Source organism: Zalophus californianus, chromosome 2 (assembly GCF_009762305.2).
Source record: "Zalophus californianus isolate mZalCal1 chromosome 2, mZalCal1.pri.v2, whole genome shotgun sequence".
NCBI classification, from domain to species: Eukaryota; Metazoa; Chordata; class Mammalia; order Carnivora; family Otariidae; genus Zalophus; species Zalophus californianus.
In genome coordinates, this window is record NC_045596.1 from 44,682,973 (window position 1) to 44,704,086 (window position 21,114).

General features: G+C 37.3%; 1 protein-coding gene across 1 annotated transcript in view; it reads left to right on the top strand.

Annotated features, from left to right (window-relative positions):
- SRP72 (signal recognition particle 72) overlaps positions 1–21,114 on the top strand; it is a 31,101-nt gene that overhangs the window by 7,849 nt on the left and 2,138 nt on the right. Inside the window, exons 6-18 of the mRNA XM_027599233.1 lie at positions 619–650; positions 1,283–1,407; positions 1,497–1,554; positions 5,165–5,296; positions 6,521–6,649; positions 8,032–8,104; positions 9,636–9,700; positions 11,447–11,542; positions 12,374–12,477; positions 12,619–12,696; positions 13,487–13,624; positions 17,166–17,203; positions 20,441–20,600. Coding sequence (XP_027455034.1) covers positions 619–650; positions 1,283–1,407; positions 1,497–1,554; positions 5,165–5,296; positions 6,521–6,649; positions 8,032–8,104; positions 9,636–9,700; positions 11,447–11,542; positions 12,374–12,477; positions 12,619–12,696; positions 13,487–13,624; positions 17,166–17,203; positions 20,441–20,600 — 1,228 coding nt within the window. The remainder of the gene's footprint in view (positions 1–618; positions 651–1,282; positions 1,408–1,496; positions 1,555–5,164; positions 5,297–6,520; positions 6,650–8,031; positions 8,105–9,635; positions 9,701–11,446; positions 11,543–12,373; positions 12,478–12,618; positions 12,697–13,486; positions 13,625–17,165; positions 17,204–20,440; positions 20,601–21,114) is intronic.

The following is a 21,114-nucleotide window of genomic DNA, read 5'->3' on the forward strand; positions in this document are numbered from 1 at the left end:
TCCATGCCCAGCGGGGAGTCTACTTCTCTCCTCGCTCCCTCACTCCCTCCCTCCCTCTCTAAAATAAATAAATTAATTAAAAAAAAAAAGCCTTGACTTCAAAAAAATAATGTAGATCTATATTTATTGTAATAGAAAGATGTCCACAATATATTAAATGGGGAAGGAAGGTTTCAAAATATAGTATGTAGAATATCATATATCACACTTCCATTTTAAAAGCAGCTGTGCATTTGCATTTAAAAAATAGTAATGACAATGCTAATAATGGTTGTCTCTTGGTGGTGGGGTTATTGTCTTTACTACTTTTTTGTCATTGATTTTTTGCAATCAACATTTGTTACATTATATTTTTTAAATGCCCTTAAAACTTTTTTTTAACCTAGAGATTACAAATGAAAGAAAAATGCCAGAGAGCTAGAATAGTCAGGGACTGATGGTATTTATGTAATGTTTATTATTATTTATGTTAATGCTAATAATAAATTTCCAAATTTGCTTGTTATTAAAATTATCTTGAAATCTTCTGCCCAAGAATTTAATTCTTGCTCTTCAGAATGGTGAAAGGAATGGGAGTTACCCTGCAATATTAATTTTAAAACCATTTTTTCCCCATAGATCTTTGCCGCCGTTCATTATCAGAAGATTCTGTAAGTATTCCACTGTTATTAAACCCAAATTTTATACTTCTGACTAATATAAATTTATAGGGCACTTCATTGTAGTATTTATTGACTTGTTGGAATAGGTGGTGATTTATTAAATAATCACAGTAAAAATCCTCTTGATAAATTATTTGATGGAGTCTTAGGCTGGGAAATTACAATACCAGAATTTTTATATGCCATATATATTTTATTTTAAATTTATATTAATATAAATTCATTCTCTTAGATGCAAGGCTCAGATCTTTGAATACGGGTCCTTTCATAGGAATCCCATGCATATTTCTTAAATGAACCACAAATAATCCAACAGTCATGATTTCCAATTGTCTTAAAGACAGTTAGTTATGAAGTAGTTTCATTACAGAATCCTTATAGTTGTTAGCCTTTTCACCAATCTTTTATTGTTTTCTGGTGCTCATCTATTTACACAGTAATTTGCTTTTGGAATCACTTTATCATATTCCTAAATTTTAACAAACTGATTCTAAGGGAAGTTTTCTGAAAATGATGTTGTCTTTAAGATTGTGTACCTTTTGAATGTTTGGAATACTTGGTAAATATGGAGATTGATTTGGAAAATTTACAAGGGAAAAAAAGTTTCTTTTTCTTCTTAGGATGGGACTGAGGAAGACCCACAGGCAGAACTGGCCATCATTCATGGGCAGATGGCCTATATTCTGCAGCTTCAGGGTCGTACAGAGGAGGCATTGCAACTTTACAATCAAATAATAAAACTAAAGTAAGTTTTTAAAATGAAATGCCTTTTATAGGGGGTGAAGTCTCTTTTTAAAGGTTTGTTTCTTTTTGACTGTTGCTTGTTGTTCACAGGCCAACAGATGTGGGATTGCTAGCTGTGATTGCAAACAACATCATTACTATTAACAAGGTATGGGATATCCATTGCTTTCTTATACTTATATTTTACATTGAAAACATTACCTTAGCTTCATCTTAGGTTAACTTCTTTTTTCCATGACACAGTCCAGTTGTAGCAAAATCACAATCACAGTTTAACTTTCATAATGATGATTCTGCAAGCTATATTCAGGTCATAAAACTTTTTTGCCAGTTACAGTCTCTGGACTGTCTTACCCTTTTCCCAGTTTATAATAATGTGGAGAATCTATATATTGAAAAATAAATTGTTTTGACTTTATACTAAGCATCTGCATGTTTTATGTGTCATTTTCATCTAGTGAGCCTGAGTACAAGTTTTCTATTTGTAATTCTTTTCTTTCTAGTGGTTTTTATTTTGGGGGAAGGGAGACATGCCCACCCTCAAAGCCACATGTAAAATATTACAAGTATGAATATAAACAATCCTAAAGAGTACTGTACTAGTAAAATTAACCACCATTTAGAACATTGTTTTAATAGAACTTTTCAGATTTGAAATTGAAATCAGTAGAAAATAAGAAAAGTAACATTTGATTTCTTTTGATAAACTGATTTTTCAAGTGCTATCGTATTTCATCTTCACAATCATATTTTTTTAATTAATTAATTTATTTTTTAATATTTTATTTGACAGAGGGAGACACAGCGAGAGAGGGAACACAAGCAGGGGGAGTGGGAGAGGGAGAAGCAGGCTTCCTGCGGAGCAGGGAGCCTGCTGCGGGGCTTGATCCCAGGACCCCAGGATCATGACCTAAGCCGAAGGCAGACGCTTAACGACTGAGCCACTGAGGCGCCCCCACAATTATATTTTTAGGTGGCAGTACTTGCCTCCGATTTGTAGGAATATAATCTGAGGCTGAAAGGAGTTAAGTAATTTGTATAAGGTCACAGCCTGTTAGAGGTAGAACTTGGATTCAGATTCCAGTCACTTGACTCCAGAGTCCTTCATGGTACTTCCCTCCTCCAATAGCAGAAATTCAGAGGGTCTCCAGAGCTGAGATAATAGCACTAGAGAGAGTAGTAGTTATAGGATGTTGCAGGCCTTTGGCATGGTTTAGGTTTTTAAAAATTGATTCTGGCATTTGAATCTTAGTAACATTATATACTTGCTTGTGTTTGTGAATTATTTGAAGTGCTGGTGAGGATAAATTCTTTTTATGTGATATGGCAAGGAGAATGTGTAAAATACTAGATATCTTTTTTTTTTAAGATTTTATTTATTTGACAGAGACAGTGAGAGAGAGAACACAAGCAGGGGGAGTGGGAGAGGGAGAAGCAGGCTTCCTGCGGAGCAGGGAGCCTGATGCAGGGCTCAATCCCCGGACCCTGGGATCAGGACCTGAGCCTAAGGCAGACGCTTAACAACTGAGCCACCCAGGTGCCCAACACTAGATATCTTAATCTTGTTGTCATTATATACCAAACTTTTTTTTTAAGATTTTTTTTTTTAATTTATTTATTTGAGAGAAATCAGAGGGAGGGGGAGAAGCAGACTCGACACTACTCAACGCTGAGCAGGGAGCCCGATGGGAGGCTCGATCCCAGGACCCTGAGATCATGACCTGAGCTGAAGGCAGATGTTTAACTACTGAGCCACCCAGGCACCTCTTTTTTTTTAAAGGATTTTTTTAAATGTATTTGAGAGAGAGTGAGAACAAGAGAGATCACAGAAGGAGAGGGATAGTCAACAGACTTTTTATTCAAAATAGTGCTGGATTCAATAGATAATGCAAAAGAAATATGAAACTCAGTCGTAATAATTACATCATTTAAAAGTCTCATTTTGGTATTGGAAAAAATTGTGCATGTTTAAATTTTTTACTTTTTAACTGCAGTATTGGTGAAAGAAAAGATCTCTGACCTGGCAAATTTATAGCTGACCCTTGAAAAAGAGGGTTACGGTTTGAGGGTTAAAAAACAGCATAAGCAGGTGAACATATGGAGAAATACTTATGGGAAGAAAGAGAAAACAGAAGTTAAGAGGATACATACATGCTAGTTAAAAATTTTTAAAAGTTTAGATTGAATGGTACCAAAAGGCCTTGAAAGCCAAGATTTTTTTTTTTTTAATTTTTACTTAGAGCACAAGAGGGGGTAGGGTCAGAGGGAGAAGCAGACTCCCCGCTGAGCAGGGAGCCCGATGCGGGATTCGATCCTGGGACTCTGGGATCATGACCTGAGCCGAAGGCAGTCACTTAACCAACTGAGCCACCCAGGCACCCGAAAATCAAATTTTTGAATAAGTGCCATGATAGCAAAGTTTAAGTGGCATGCAAGATGAATTGAAGTATTAAAATAGTACAGAGGAGAGCCAACTAGAAATCTGGTTTCTTAAGAATTGATTTATGTGAGGGGTGCCTAGGTGGCTCAGTTGGTTAAGTGTCTGCCATCGGCTCAGGTCATGGTCTTGGGGTCCCGGGATTGAGTCCTACATTGGGCTCCCTGCTCAGCGGGGAGTATGCTGCTCCCTCTCCCTCTGCCCTTCTCCATAGCTCGTGCTCTCTCTCTCTCTCTCAAGTAAATAAAATCTTAAAAAAAAAAAAAGGATTTATATGAAAGTTTTTTGCTGTACATTAAAATAATTTTACTTTGGTTTGAAGCTTCACACTCAGAAAAAGTATTTATTTTAGATTTATTCTTTTAATCTTCAAACTAGTAGAAGATCTGGTTTAAAAAACATTGGGTATTGGGGCGCCTGGGTGGCTCAGTTTTTAGCATCTGCCTTTGGCTCAGGTCATGATCCCAGGGTTCTGGGATCGAGCCCCGCATTGGGCTCCCTGCTCGGCGGGAAGCCTGCTTCTCCCTCTCCCACTCCCCCTGCTTGTGTTCCCTCTCTCGCTGTGTCTCTCTCTGTCAAGTAAATAGAATCTTTAAAAAAAAAAAATAGGGTATCACTTATTTGCAGTTATATTATTTACAAAGCTAGAATACTGTGCATGCAGTAGATATTCAGCTGCTCAGTTTGTCTTTCTCAAGATGCATGTAATTTAATTGTCTTCCTAGAACGGTATGTGACATTCTGTAATTCTTAACAGGACTTTTTTAAGGCAGATAACATTGTGTTTGCTGCACACAGAAGTTTGAGAATTTGAGCTTCTTTGAGCTACTGCCTAGGTGAGAAGGACCTTAAGGAAAAGAAAAACAGTAGCTATGTTACAGTAGCATTTTTTTGCTAAAAATGCTTTCAAAAGAGGTGTGAATCTATTTCTGAATTTTAATGATTTGCTTACATAATGACTGTTTCAAAGAGGAAAGAATTAACTTTCCTCATTTGTCATCTAAATTCTAAAGGGCATAGTGTGTAGATTCCAGATTTCTTTGTATCTTTGTAGTCCTCATTTGTTCTATCTGTAAGTACTTTTCTTCAAAAAGCTCAAAACAAGCAGTTAATAGTGGAAGGATAAATCAAAAGAAAACCAAGAACCCAGGACAAATTTATATGCATCTTAGAGGTTTAAACAACCTAACCAGGCAGATGTATTATCTTCCAAGCTCTCTTGTGTATAAAATAACTAAATGGAAGAGGAATAAAGCCTTGAAATGTTAAAAGAGTAAAGTCTGAGATTGCTGTTAATGGCAAATGAACTTTTCTTTTTCAGGACCAAAATGTCTTTGACTCCAAGAAGAAGGTGAAATTAACCAATGCAGAAGGAGTAGAGTTTAAGCTTTCTAAGAAACAGCTGCAAGCTATAGAATTTAACAAAGCTTTACTTGCTATGTACACAAACCAGGTAGGTAACAAATCTCTCATTGCTCTGGCTAAACCTTTTGGAGTATGGCATATGAGGCATAATGGGTGTAACAGTTCAATCTCTATATTTTTTGTCTTATACCAATGTATTTTTCAGAATGTCATATATCAGATTTTGTTAAGTAATTTGCTCAATTCTTTGTAAAGGTCTACAGCTGTCTTTTAAGAGGACGAGAACACTATTCACATTTGTAAATGAGATACTGTTCTCATTATCTTATTTCTAATCTCTCTGAATTAAAGTAGAAATCATCGAAGATGTCAACTGGGATTATAGGTTTAAGATCTGTCTTTCATTTTATTTTGTGCATAATTATAAATGCTAAGGAGGTCAATTCTAATTCTAATATGCATTAATTCTAAAGATTTCATACTCTTCCATAGCAGAGGTTTTCAGTGGGAGAGTAGGAGTTAGTAACATTTTTATTATTTAGAACTGAGCTAAGTTATTCTTGAATACTTTAGCAAGAAATACCTATACATTTTGTTGCTTTTAAGCAAAGGGTGATACTTGTATTTTCATTTTTTAAACAAAACTCTGGAATTTAAGCATCCAAATTAATATTTAGAACTAGTCCTTTCACGGGGCACCTGGGTGGCTCAGTGGGTTACACGTCCAACTCTTTTTTTTTTTTTAAGATTTTTATTTATTTTTTTATTTGACAGAGAGACAGCGAGAGAAGGAACACAAGCAGGGGGAGTGGGAGAGGGGTGAAGCAGGCTTCCCGCGGAGCAGGGAGCCTGATGCAGGGCTCGATCCCAGGACCCTGGGATCATGACCTGAGCTGAAGGCAGATGCTTAACAACTGAGCCACCCAGGCGCCTCTACACATCCAACTCTTGATTTCGGCTCAGGTCATAATCTCAGGGCTGTGAGATTGAGCCCATGTTGGGTATCGGGCTCTAAGCTAGGCATGGAGCCTGCTTAAGATTCTCTCTCTCCTTCTGCCCCCCCCACTGAAAGAACTAGTCCTTCCCTAAATGCTTTTGTAACTCATAGCTTAAATTCAGTAAATGGAAATCTTACAGGAGAAAATTGAAAATAGATACTGTAAACCAGTTCTTTTACCCTAGATAGTTCTTCACTATTGTCTTTCAGCTGAGTTCCTTCCCCTTCCACCCCTTCCTTTTCTTTTTGGTTATTCACTTAATGTTTAATTGCATTAACCAGCTTATTTTTGTGGGGGGAAATACTGTTTTTTAGGCAGAACAGTGCCGCAAAATATCTGCCAGTTTACAGTCCCAAAGTCCTGAGCATCTCCTGCCTATATTAATCCAAGCTGCCCAGCTCTGCCGTGAAAAGCAGCACACAAAAGCAATAGAACTGCTTCAGGTAAAGAAATTATTTGAGTTTTTAATGAGGTGTCATGTAGTTGCATCCTTGTTTCATTTTTATTAGAATAGCCTACACACTTGTAAATAAAGTGGGAAAACTAATAGGTAACATACCAGTAGACAAAATCCAGAGTGTCACTTTAGTTAATTCTTGAGCTACAGCTTTGTTTTATGTACATTTGTATTATGGGGCATCAGTGTGGCTCAGTCGGTTGAGTGTTGGACTCTGGATCTCAGCTCAGGTCTTGATAGCAGGGTGATGAGTTCAGGCCCCGTGTTGGGCTCCACGCTGGGCTGGGAGCCTACTTTATTTATTTATTTTTTTTAAGATTTTATTTATTTGACAGAGAGAGAGAGCCACAGAGGGAACACAAGCAGGGGGGAGTGGGAGAAGGAGAAGCAGGCCCCCCACGGAGCAGGGAGCCAGATGCAGGCTCCATCCCAGGACCTTGGGATCATGACCTGAGCCGAAGGCAGACGCTTAAGGACAGAGCCACCCAGGCACCCACTGGGAGCCTACTTTAAAAAAAAAAAAAAAAAAAAAAAGTTTGCATTAGTAAATGTTTACCATAAACCTGAAGAATGGTTTTCATTTGGAGATCAATTTAGGATGAGTTAAAGGTTTGTTTTAGGCTTATAATGCCAGAATATGCTTAACCTCTTTTTCCAATAATGTATTTTCCAATGAGTCCCAGTCCAAAACCTCAGACAATTACAAAGATACTAACTTGGTTTTTATCATCCTAAATCAGCTGTTAGATTACATGTTTTAAATTCCTGAGGGTACAATACCCTGAAAAGTTGAACAGGGTAAAGTTAGGACCATCCTGAAGGGCAAAATTGCCTAGCAGGGATCCTCAGTAAGGAGACAGCATCTATTTGAGTATCTTATTTAAACAAACAGAACTATGTAGTAATCTTAATTATTATTTCTCTGTTAGTGATTTCCTGGAACTTGATATCATTACACTTTCAGAGCATAACTTTATTTTATTTTTATTTTTATTTCTTTTTAAGATTTTATTTATTTGACAGAGAGAGACAGCCAGAGAGGGAACCCAAGCAGGGGGGAGTGGGAGGGGAGAAGCAGACTCCCTGCTGAGCAGCGAGTCCGATGCGGGCTCCATCCCAGGACCCTGGGATCATGACCTAAGCTGAAGGCAGATACTTAACCAACTGAGCCACCCAGATGCCCCTCAGAGCATAATTTTAAACAAAATGGGAAACAAAATTTTTCCAGAATTAAAATTTTGACCTGAAACCAGAACTTTAATATTTTAAAACTGGATTTTAAATTCTGTGTAGAAGTGATAATTGAACTGTGTGCAGTTAGTTGTGTGAATTGTGATTTTTTTTTTTCTCCAACTGAAAACATTTTAGGAGTTTTCAGATCAGCATCCAGAAAATGCAGCTGAAATTAAGCTGACCATGGCACAGCTGAAGATTTCCCAAGGTATTAATAATTATTTCATCATGATTAAAATATCATTTTAATGGAAACGTGGTTGAAATGTTTCTGAAGTAGTTGTGAACTATGTGGTTTTAAAAATTTTGCAAAAATTTTTTTTGCATAATGATGAAGCATAATTATTACTGTTTCAAACAGCCTTTTATCAGGTTATTCTTAAATTTTTAGAATAATTCTCAATCTATGCCTTGAAAGTGGGTAGAAGCAAAGGATTCCTATGTTTCAAAAGACCGTACTTAAATTTTCTGGGTATGTCATATGTAGAAATGCTTATATCTGTCACTTGCTAGTATTTGCATGAAAGAAGGGTTACTTTGCATTTAGCTTTCTTAAGTTAGCCATTTATCCTTTGTTTATAGTTTATGACCCACATCTTAGCGGGAAAAGAGGCAGGGAAATTTAATGAAAACTGACATTTTTGAATCTTACAGAAAACTGCTAGTGGTTTTTGGCCATGATTTGAACTAGCCTTGAGTGATTGTCTAGAGCTTTTGGTAACCATTATTTACATGTAGCTATTTTAACTTTAAAATGAAATTTGTTAAAATCAGTTCCTCCCTTGTGCTAGCCACATAGAAACTTCATAACCACATGAGGCTAGTTGAACAGCATAGATAAAGACATTTCCATCATGGGAAGTTGTATTTCTGGTGTAGACCATGCATTCTCAACATGGGGGTGGGGATCGTTTGTTTGGTGGGTGGCCAAAAAAAATTACAGATATGATGGCCAAAATGAAAATTTCATGGGTAATGATCAGGATACTTGACAATTAGAGAAAAAAAAAAAAGTCTTATGAGATTTCTTAGTGTTCAGTAATAAAAACAAGGTTGAGAAACATTATTGGTCTTGGGGTACCTGGTTGGCTTAGTTGGTAGAGCATGCGACTCTTGAGCCTCGGAGCTCCACATTGGGGGTAAAGATTACCTTAAAAAAAAAAAGCAACACTGTTGGTCTCCCATAATATTACCCATTCTCACATTTCCTTATCTTCCTCTCTTATTTCTTTTTCCTTTTCCCATCTTATTTTCTTTCCTTATCCAGTTTTCAGTTTATTTTTGGGAGGAGTATTTATCCTATTAAAATTACTAAGAAAGAGCTGTCATTGGTTTCTATTTTGCTTTTAAAGACTTTGGAAGGTTACATTATTGATGTTTACAATGAGTAGAAAATCGTATTTTGACACTAGGAAATTTTCCATTGCACTCATATCTGCAGTAACATGTTTTAAAGTCTTTAAGGGTAGGGGTGTCCTTTAAGTTACATTCTGAAAATGGAGAAAGAGAACTCAACAGACTGGGTGGGAGTTGGGAGACTTCTTTTCTGGTAGAATCTCTGCCATTAACTTTCTTTGTGGGTGTAAGCAAGGTATATTGTTTCTTGGGACCATTATCCCAAAGATCACAAAGCTTAAGTATTTGGAGATACTACAAAATAGGACTTAAATTTCTTGTTGTTGTTTTTTAATAATATGCTTTCTTCAGTGTGATGATGATAATGTTTTTAATCTCTCAAGGTAATATATCCAAAGCATGTCTGATATTGAGAAGCATAGAAGAGTTAAAGCATAAACCAGGCATGGTGAGTTTATAACTAAAATATTATAAGACTAAAAAAGTAGCAGAATTATAGTCTGTTGGTATGTTTGATGTTTCTTTGTATTTAATTTCTGTTTATTCATAATGTAGGAGTAGTAGTTAAAATAAGTTACTGGTCTGCATTTAATGTCATTTTGTGTTCTGCTGTGCATTGGTTTATTATTTAGGCAAATATGCCACGCACTATTTAAGCCTTACATTATCACTAAAAGCCAACCTTAAATAACCTAAAACCTGTATAGGGAATTTCTTAGTCTAATTTATTTTATCATGTCTTCAATGTGATATTTTGAGTTAAAAAAATTTAGTGATAGTGGCCAATAAATTTAGTTTTTACTTCTGTGATGATTTAGATCACCAATACAGCTGTGAAAGCATCTATTTCAAAGTAGAGACTAATGCTGTCGCTGGTGTGTACATTCACTGAACAAGGGCTTTTATTCGCGTCTGTATCCTCTAACACAGCTTGTTTACAGTTGGCACTCAATAAATATATATTGGTAATGTATTATGGTAATGCTTTCTCCTTTGAAGATTCATATTTTCATTTCTAAAATTTCATATCTGGCCTTCTATTACCTTTCAAGAAATTTGTCCACTTCATCATTGTTGAACTTACTGGCATAAAAGTTGTTCAGGTATTTCCTATTTATCCCTTTAATATCTGTAGACCCTCTCTCATTCCTGATACTGGTTATTCAGGTCTTCTTTTTTGTTTTCTGATCAATTTAGCCAGAGGAGCATCAGTTTTATTGATTTTCTTAAAGATCCAGTTTCTTGGGGTGCCTGGGTGGCTTAGTCGTTAGGCGTCTGCCTTCAGCTCAGGTCATGATCCCAGGGTCCTGGAATCGAGCCCTGCTTCGGGCTCCCTGCTTGGCGGGAAGCCTGCTTCTCCCTTTCCCACTCCCCCTGCTTGTGTTCCTGTTCTTGCTCTGTTTCTCTCTGTCAAATAAATAAATAAAATCTTTAAAAAAAAAAAAAAAAGATGCAGTTTCTTGTTTCTGTTTCCTTTCTGTCCTCATTTCATGTTGCTCCTCCTATTCTCACTCTACTCTAGCCACATGGGTCTCCTTGCTATCCCTCAAACACACTAGGCAAGCTTTTCACTGGCCTTTTGTAGCTCAGGCCAGACAGAACTTATCATGGGAGTTTAGCCACGCTGGTGTGTACCTCACTGATTACACATTAGGTGTCCCAGCAGTGTTTTATTATATAAACTAATTTTTAAGCACTTATTCTCAACTATTATGCTTGCTATGCACTAGTAACAAACTGTGAACTGGCACTGGTTTAAGAGGAAAGTGATATTTTATAGATAACTACCTTTGTATTTGGGAAACACTGTTGTGTATGGTATTTCTAGTTATTATGGTCTAGAAAGATAATTTTTTGTTTTAAAGATTTTATTTATTTGACAGAGACACAGTGAGAGGGGGAACACAAGCAGGGGCAGAGGGAGAGGGAGAAGCAGGCTTCCTGCTGAGCAGGGAGCCCGATGTGGGACTCGATCCCAGGACCCTGGGATCATGACCTCTGAGGCAAAGGCAGACGCTTAACGACTGAGCCACCCAGGCGCCCCAGAAAGATAATAATTTTTATGATGAATTTGGTACTGGCAGAGAGCCTAACAACTTTTATTTGCTGTTTTCTAATTTTTTCATTTTCAAAAAGCTTATTCTGGGAGAGAAGGGGGAATTTTATTCATTAATTTATACTTTTGGCTGGGTAGGTATCTGCATTAGTGACTATGTACAGCCATGAAGAGGATATTGATAGTGCCATTGAGGTCTTCACGCAAGCCATCCAGTGGTATCAAAACCATCAGGTACGTAAATGGAGTAAATTGTTACGAGGACAAGTTTTTATCTAAAAATAAAAAGCTGCAGTAGTGAACTCAAGTTATGAGAATTGAAGTATTCCAAGTCACTATTTAAAGAATGGAATACTGTTAGACTGTCAAATTAATTTTTTTAAGTATACCAGATCCAAATAAAGCTATTGGAAATAAGAATTATTTCAGAATGAAAAAAAAACAAAACTCAGTTATGGTTTTGAAGGCCTTTTTGGTTTGTTGTGTGTATTTATGTATAATCTCAAAAAATAATACGTGAGTGCATATGGGAGTGCTCATCTTTAGTGGCTAGAGAGCTCATGGTAGTAAGTGGTGAAATAATAAATATGTGCAATAATTGTATCTCATGTTTTCCTGGAAGAGGAACGTCTTCATTTTTTCCAGTGTAAGTCTCTGCATAGGCAGTATCCAACTGACAAATATACATGCACACGGGTGGCATATATACCGTCGGTACTAAAGGCAGTAGAGGGATAGTGGTGTTCTGGGAAATACTGTGTTAGTGTTTGAGAACTGTGGTAACATATCTTTAAGATTTGATTATGGGGAAATATTTCTAGTTGTAGACAATCTTAAAAAATACAGGTTGTGATCCAGATTCATAAATTGGTCATCACTTGTATAATTTGTCTGTCTCCCTCCCTGTATGTTTGTGTGGTTTTTGTTGTTGTTTCGTGTATTCAATAAAACTTTGAGGAATTTAATAGATAGGTCTATCTTAAAGGTCTAATGAATATAGTAACTTCACAAACTTGGTAGATATCTAGCTTAAGTTTTTTCTTCCTTTTTTTATTGAACCTGTAGCCCAAATCTTCTGCTCATTTATCCTTGATAAGAGAAGCTGCAAACTTCAAACTCAAATATGGGCGGAAGAAAGAGGCAATTAGTGACCTAGAACAGCTATGGAAGTAAGTTCTGAAAGCTGGATATGTAAAAATGCAAATTTTATTGCTGTTATTTGATACAAGAAGGTTATTTTGCTTTTTTATTCCATTTTCATAAACTGTACACTAACTGTTCACTAACTTTCTTTTTTTTTTTTTTTTTAGACAAAATCCAAAAGATATTCACACCCTGGCGCAGCTTATTTCTGCTTACTCACTTGTAGATCCTGAGAAGGCAAAAGCGTATCCTTTTGACCTTTTGATTATTGTTCCAGACAGCTCCCAAATAGCGTGCTAGATCCCTTCCAATACCTATTTTGACCATGGCTTTTTCTGTTGTAAATTTCAACAAACAGAACACTCTTCTAACTAGTAAAAGCAAAAATGAGAATTTATTGGTCAACATGACTGAAAAATATAGTAATAGATCCAACTTGGGGTACAGTTTGATCCAGAAGCAAAAATGAAGTCAAGATGCAGCTTATCTCTCTTCAGATTCAAGTCCAGCAGCAAAGGAAAAAGAAAATGTATTTTATTTGGGTAGTTGTGAAATACTCTGAAGTGTCATTCTCATTGAAATGTCTTAGATCACATGCCTAACAGTTACTGAAGATAAGAGATTCAGTGCCCTGATTGGCTAAATTTGGATCATGTGCTACCGTAGTCGGGGTATGCTCCCAAACCCAAGGTGGAGTCGTGAATGCTGAGCAGCCACAAGTCAAAACCTTTGTAGTGAGCAAATCTATGTTTGATAGTTGTTTTGGAATAGAGATTTTATTAAGCCCCATCTTGAAGTACAGCACTGAGTTAAGGAATGCTTAAGGAATTGCTCTTGGAACTCTGAGATCATGACATGAACTGAAGGCAGATGCTTAACTGACTGAGCCACCAGGCACCCCTAATTTGTTATTTTGTAGAAGATTTAAGAACATTTTTTTTACTTCTGAGAAAGGACATCAAAACAAAGACTTTTTCTTTTGGCAGACATATATATGTGAATATATTGTGTTCCTGAACTCCTGTTCAATCCCAGCCTTAGTAAACACCTGCCCTCGTCAGACAGTATGTCTCTAAAAGTAGATGTCGAGGCTCTTGAAAATTCTCCTGGTGCTACTTACATTCGGAAAAAGGGTGGAAAAGTCGCTGGAGATAGTCAGCCAAAGGAGCAAGGGTAATGTTTTCATTGTAACATTCTCTAATGTGGACTTTAAATTACATAAGGAATGAAAAATACATTCTCTGAAAATTCCTTGTGAATAAAGTTTAAGTCCCCCTTGTTTCTTTTTCCCTTCTCTTTTGCTATGCCCAGTTCTCAGTCCTTGTCCCCTTTACCACCTCCCACCATCACACCCCCAAATTAACCTTTGGTATTGAGTGTATATCCTTCAGAATCTTCTTTGTGTTTACACACAGAAGTGATTTAGAAATATTTTCCTTGGATTTATTTATCTTTTTGGTTTTGTTTTTGTTTTTGTTTTTTTTTACAGAAGGGGATTATATTGTACTTGCCTGTTTTCCAGCTTGCTTTCATTTATTAAGTTGGGGAGTTTTCTCCATATTCTTTTTTTTTTTTTTAAGATTTTATTTATTTCTTAGAGAGATTACAAGTTGGGGTGAGGGGTGGAGGGAGAAGTAGACTCCCTGCTGAGTGGGGAGCCCAATGCGGGGCTCAGTCCTAGGACCCTGAGATCATGACCTGAGATCTGAGCCTAAGTCAGATGCTTAATCAGCTGAGCCACCCAGGCTCCCCTTCTCCATATTCTTAGTATAGACATATTATTCTTTTTATGCATAGTATTCCATTAGCTGGTTGTCCCCTACTTTATTTACCTGTAAATTTTTGATGTATATTTAGTACATAATTCTATACTGAGTTCAAATGAGGTTTATTTTGCTGATTTGGAGGAAAGATTAGCTAGCTTCATTAACTTACAGGAAGTCAAATTCTTACTCTTCTCCCAGGTGGCCATCTCAGAAACACAGTGGAGGCCTACAGTGAAATGTTTAAGATTCCATGAATAGAGACTTGGGATGAACAGAGAATGGAAGAGATATATCCCTTCCCCAAATTTGTGGCTTTCGTGGTTTTTCACTGTTTTCTCTCTTTTTTTTTAAGATTTTATTTATTTGAGAGAGAGCTAGAGAGAGGAGAAATGGTGGGGAGGGGCTGTTAAGGAGAGGGAGAAGCAGACTCCCCGCTGAGCAGGGAGCCCAATGTGGGGCTCTAACTCAGGACGCTGAGATCATGACCTGAGCCAAGGCAGGTTGCTTAATGACTGAGCCACTCAGGTGCCCGTTTTCTCCCTTTCTGAGTGCCTTTTGAAATGTAAATTTTTTCCTAACTTACCAAAAAATACATCAGTGACAGCATATGAGTAACGTCATTATGAACTCTGGTAAAAAAGCATTATCATCCTCATAATAGTTTTTTTTAAGATTTTTAAAGAAAAAAAACCTCCCTTCCTTTCCTTTCCTTCCCTTCCCTTCCCTTTCCTTTTTCCTTTCCTTTCCTTTCCTTTTTCCTTTCCTTTCCTTTCCTTTTTCCTTTCCTTTTTCCTTTCCTTTCCTCTTTCCTTTTTCCTTTCCTTTCCTTTCCTTTCCTTTCCTTTCCTTCTTTCCTTCCTTTCCTTTCCTTTCCTTTCCTTTCCTTTCCTTTCCTTTCCTTTTTCCTTCCCTTCCCTTTCCTTTCCTTTCCTTTCCTTTTTCCTTCCCTTCCCTTCCCTTCCCTTCTCTTCCCTTCCCTTCCCTTCCCTTCCCTTCCCTTCCCTTCTCCCTTCCCTTCCCTTCCCTTCCCTTCCCCCTCCCCTCCCCCTCCCCTCCCCCTCCCCTCCCCTCCCCTCCCCTCCCCCACTCTGTCTCTCCACGCCCCCACCCACACTCAGTGTGGAGCCCAGTACAGGGCTTGAACTCAAGATCCTGAGATCATGATCTGAGCCGAGATCAAGAGGTGGATGCCTAACTGACTGAGCCATCCAGGCGTCCCCTATTTAATTATTTTCGGTACTTTTTTCCTCTTTCAAAGCAGAGTTTAGTAATTAGTAAGAATATAGTTCTTTTCTAGTCCTTTAATCCTCTCCTTTTCCTTAGACAATTATTAAGATATTGGCTTTTAGGCTTTTAAATTTCACATTATTTTCATTAGGCATTATTAAAGCCTTTTATACTAACTTTAGGATACAAAGGTTTAGTTTTTAGTTTTTTGGTTTTTTTTTTTAAGATTTTATTTTTAAGGACTCTCTACACCCCACATGGGGCTTGAACTCACAACCCTGAGATCAAGAGTCACATGCTCTACTGACTGAGCCAGCCAAGCACCTCAAAGGTTTAGTTTCTTTTGAAGATAAACTATGTTGTTGACAAAAAATAAGTCATGGTCCTTGCCCTTAAAAGAACCTAAGTCTCGCAGAAGGAAATATTGCAGTAATTGCAATAAAGGTTGCATGTTCTGGGATTGTGCAGGGCATAGAGGAGTACACCAGGGGATATAGTCCTTCCTGGGGACAGTCGGGGGTTAGGAAATCACCTCATGGAAGAGGTGATTGTGTTGACTTTTGAGGAAGATGAATTAGGCCAAGTGTGAGCAAAGGCAAATAAGGGACGCCTGGGTGGCTCAGTCAGTTAAGCGTCTGCCTTCGGCTCAGGTCATGATCCCAAAGTCCTGGGATCGAGTCCCACATCGGGCTCCCTGCTCTGCGGGGAGCTTGCTTCTCCCTCTGCCTCTGCCTCTCTCTCTCTCTGTCTCTCATGAATAAATAAAAATCTTTAAAAAAAATAAGAAATGGCAGAGAACCTTTGGGAAATTGCAGGTATGGCTGGAGAGTGATTTGTAGAGAGACAATTTAGAAGACGGTTGCATAGTCTGGGTGAGAGATGAAGCTCTTTAAAGTACGACACTGTATGTTGCATTCCTTATTCTTCAGGATGCCCTGAAAGAATTTTCACAATTGAATGACGTGGTAGAATGAATTTTTGGCAGAGATTGTTGCTGTGTCATCATTTTAATTCACTGTTTCATAGTTCCCATAGAGGCATAATCATGTATGATTATGTACAGAGATATTTTTGATGTCTTCCTCTTATAGCCATCAGAGTACTTATTTTTGAAGTGTTTTATTTCTCATGCTCCTTTCAGCACCTCTTCCCTTTTTTTTAGTGTACTTAATAAATATTTTACTTAAAAAATTCAGTAAACTCGCCAGGTTCAAGATTTGGAAAATAAAAACATAGAAAGTAAAAGCTTCTTCCATCCCTGTGTGCTCTCCTCTCTCCAAGGTCACTACCAATGTTACTTGTCTTACATATCCTCCCAGGGATAGTCTTGGCATGTATGATACCTATGCATGTTCTTGCCTAAGTGTCGAGTTATCTGTTCTCTAGTTTTGCCAAACATGTAACTTAACATAGTATTGTAGATTTTCATGCTTGTGCAGATTTCTTCTCTTTTTACATAGACTTAATGTATGGGAATGTAATCTGAAAACTAAACTAAAAAGCTAATCCTCTTTTTTAAACGACTTTCCAAAAACTACAGTATGTGAAGCTTGATTAAACTTAACCAGTATTAATATCCCAGCTAGTTTATTAACTTTGGTAAGACAGTGCCAAATCTTAAATGCCTAATGATAAAGTGCCCAGCTCACTCTTTTGCACATGTTTAAAGCTGTATAAATATTTTATCATGACTATGGTAATCGTTTTTCTTCTCTTTGTAGACAGGGAGATTTGAAAAAGAAGAAAAAGAAAAAGAAGGGTAAGGATTTTTTTTCTTTTTTTATCTTTAGATTTTACAAGATAAAAGTTTGAGTTTAGCCCAATATAAAAATCTTCAGACAAAAATACCGTTCTCTGTGCTGTCGTTGAACATTGACTTTTGTCTTGACTATAAATTATTTTTTTTTACTTTAAAGACTATAGCTCTAGAGAGATTGAGTGCCTGAATTCAGATTGTTGCTCTAGTTAACATTGCTCTTTTGCTGTGACTGTGAACAGATTACTTAGTGTACCTGCCTGAGTTTTTCATTTATAAAATGGAATGTGATAGTTATATACCTCATAAGATTAAATGAGATACCACATGTAAAGATCTCAGAATGATGCCTGGCACATAGTAAGCCCTTTATTCATTAGGCTGCTTTCAGCTACAAACTGAACTCCATCAAACTGGCTGTTTATGAAAATGGCTGTGTATAGGAAAGGTTGACTGATCTAGAAGTTGTATCTCTTTGTTCATCTGTATACAAAACTGAATCCCATTAGAGTCATGTTTGTTAGCAACGGTCTGGGCTTGTCTTTCTTTTTTTTTTTAAGATTTATTTTAGAGAGTGCATGTAGGGGTTGGGCGGGGCAGGGGCAGAGGGAGAGGGAGAGAGAGTCCCAAGCAGACTCCATGCTGAGCACGGAGTGCAACACGAGGCTCAATCTTACGACCCCAAGATCATGACCTGAGCCGAAACCAAAAGTTGGATGCTCAACTGACTGCGCCACCCAGGCACCTCTGGGGCTTGTCATTTATATCCAGCAGTTCAAAGAGGGCCTTTCTGCAGTTATCATGTCTCTCCCATTAATCTCATGGGCCAACATAGGTGATTGTCCAAGCCTGAACCATTAACCAGGAGAATGATGTGCATTGATTGGCTTAGGCTGTGTTCTTAATTCCTGGCAAAAGTGGGTAAAATTACCATGTTTGGCTTCATCTAGTCAGAGGTTATCCCTGGAGCCACCTACCTGTTCCTGAGTCTGGGAAATCTGTGGTATAAATCAGATTCATTCATCTGTCTTTCCTTCTTTCCTTCTTTCTTTCGTTTATTAGGCTCCATGCCCAACATGGGTCTCGAACTCACAAACCTGAGGTTGAGTCGCATGCTAAGTATTTGTTTTATATATCAGTAATACTGCAAGGGAACAGCTGATAAGTACAGGTAGCATTAACCTGCAATATCACTTTTCTATTTTTTGTGGTTTCCAGATGAGTATTTTTTTAAAACTTAAAAGCAATATATGCTCATACTAAGAACAAACAAAACTTCTGTCATTATACAATGGCAATAAAGCATGGAAAATTCCCTACCCGAAATTCATACTTCTAGAGATAATTACAATATAACTTTTTTGTATATAGGAACATACATTATTACACATTTACATGCTCAGTCAATAAAAGTTTTTACAAAATTGATATGAACAGTGTCTTCAGGATAATTTGTTTTAATCTTCTACTTTAAACTGTATCATGCAGACATTTCTCCAAATTATTAAATATGGATGTACTTTTTAACCGATAGCTATAGCTTCTCTTTTTTTTTTTTTTTTTTAAGATTTATTTATTTATTTGTCGGGGCGGGGCAGGGAGGAGAGAGGGAGAGCATGCGCACAAGCAGGGGGAGCGGTAGGCAGTGGGAGAAGCAGACTCCCCGCTGAGCCAGGAGCCTGATGTGGGACTCAGTCCCAGAACCCTGGGATCATGACCTGAGCCACCCAAGTGTCCCAATAGGTATAGTTGCTTATAGTGTGGGCATACTGTAATTTATTTAATCATTCTCTTACTGATAGACACTTAAGTTAGTTTATTATTTTAAAGAATACCATAGAGAATATCCTTTTTTTTTTTTAAGATTTATTTATTTATTTTAGAGAGAGAGTGCAAGCGGGGGTGGGGGGTAGTGAGAAAAGGAGACTTCCCACTTTTCATGGAGCCCAGTGTGGAATTCAGTCCCACAATCCTGAGATCATGACCTGAGCTGACATCAAGAATCAGACACTCAACTGATTGAGCCACCCAGGCGCCCCATGTTCTTATATATAAGTTTGTGTCTTCTTTTTTTTTTTTAAGATTTTATTTATTTGACAGAGCATAAGCAGAGGGAGAGAGAGGGAGAAGCAGGCTCCCCGCTAAGCAGGGAACCTGATGCGGGACTCGATCCCAGGACCCTGGGATCATGACCTGGGCTGATCTGGCCGCTTAACTGACTGAGCCACCCAGGCATCCCTATAACTTTGTGTCTTATGGGTGTCTGCAGGATAAATTTCTAGAAGTATTAATTTTGACTAGTTCTGCCAAATTAAATTGCTCTCTACAAAGGCTATACCATTGTACAGTTCTGCCATAGTGTTTGGTTGTTTCTCACTATCTCATCAATACTGGGTATTGTTACTGCTTTTAATATTTGTTAGTTTGATAGAATTTTGCTACCTTTTTCATTTATAATTAGTGAGGTGGAACATTTTTTCACATGATTAAGGACTTCTGTTTCTCCTGGCTTACCCTAATCACAGCAGTACCCATTTTTGTTTGCATGATTTATCTATTGATTTTTTTTTTTTTTAAGATTTTATTTATTTATTTGACACACAGAGAGATAGCGAGAGAGAGAGAGAGGGAGAGAGCACAAGTAGGGGGAGCGACAGGCAGAGGGAGAAGCAGGCTTCCTGCATGAGCAGGGAGCCCGATGTGGGGCTCGATCCCAGGACCCTGGGATCATGACCTGAGCCGAAGGCAGCGGTTTAACCAACTGAGCCACCCAGGCGCCCTTATCTATTGATTATTAAGACCTCTTTCTATATTAAGAATATCAGTCCACTCTGTTATATAGTATGCAAATATTTTTTTGTTATTTCTCTTAAAAATGTATCTCTTACCAAATGAAATTAAACATTTTTTATATAGGGGCACCTGGCTGGCTTAGTCAGAACTCCTGATCTTAGGGTTGTTTGAGCCTCATGTTAGGTACAGAGATTACTTAAAAATAAATAAAACTTAAAAAAAAATTTTTTTTAATACATATGTGAAATCTTTTCCTTTATAGCTTCTGAAATTTGTATCATGCTTAATAAGGTCTTTTCCCTGGCTAGATTATACAAATAAAACTTTCTCAGATGAACTTATTTCAGTTTTAATGTTATTTATTCCCAGGCCTTGGACACATTCTTTAAGCAAACTATCTTGAAACCATTATAGACATATCTCATTTCTTTAACACTTATTACACAGGAAAACTGCCTAAGAATTATGACCCAAAGGTGACCCCAGATCCAGAAAGATGGCTACCAATGCGAGAACGTTCTTACTACCGGGGGAGAAAGAAGGGTAAAAAGAAGGATCAGATTGGAAAAGGGACCCAGGGAGCAACTGCAGGAGCTTCATCTGAACTGTAAGTCGTTGCTGCTCAGTTGAAGTCACTCAGAGCATAGGTTGATTCTTTCTCACATGGACTCAGGATCATTAGTAAGAATTTTTAAAATATATTTCAAGTATAAGGAATACAGTCAGATATCTTTATTAAGTGTTTTGCCAATATGCTTATTGTAAAGGAAAGAAAATTTGGTTTGATTATATTGTAAATATTAGGATTATAGAATTGTATCGTAAATATTAGGATTCCAGTATCTTCAAAAGGAACCTAAATACACTGAGTCATTCAGCTGAGTATAAAGAACAATAGATACTATAAATAAGATGATTAGGAAGAAGTATTAAAAATGTTACTGAAGTTATTCTTACATTGTAGGATTATGAGTCATTTAAATTTTTTTTTCCTACACTTTCTAAAAATTGGCGTGAACCATATATTACTTTTTCTTTGTAAAGCAGTAAATGTTGTATTTAGAAGAAAAATGGATAGGAAGTTGGGGAGCCCACTTTAAAAGAAACAATATGTGTGGGAG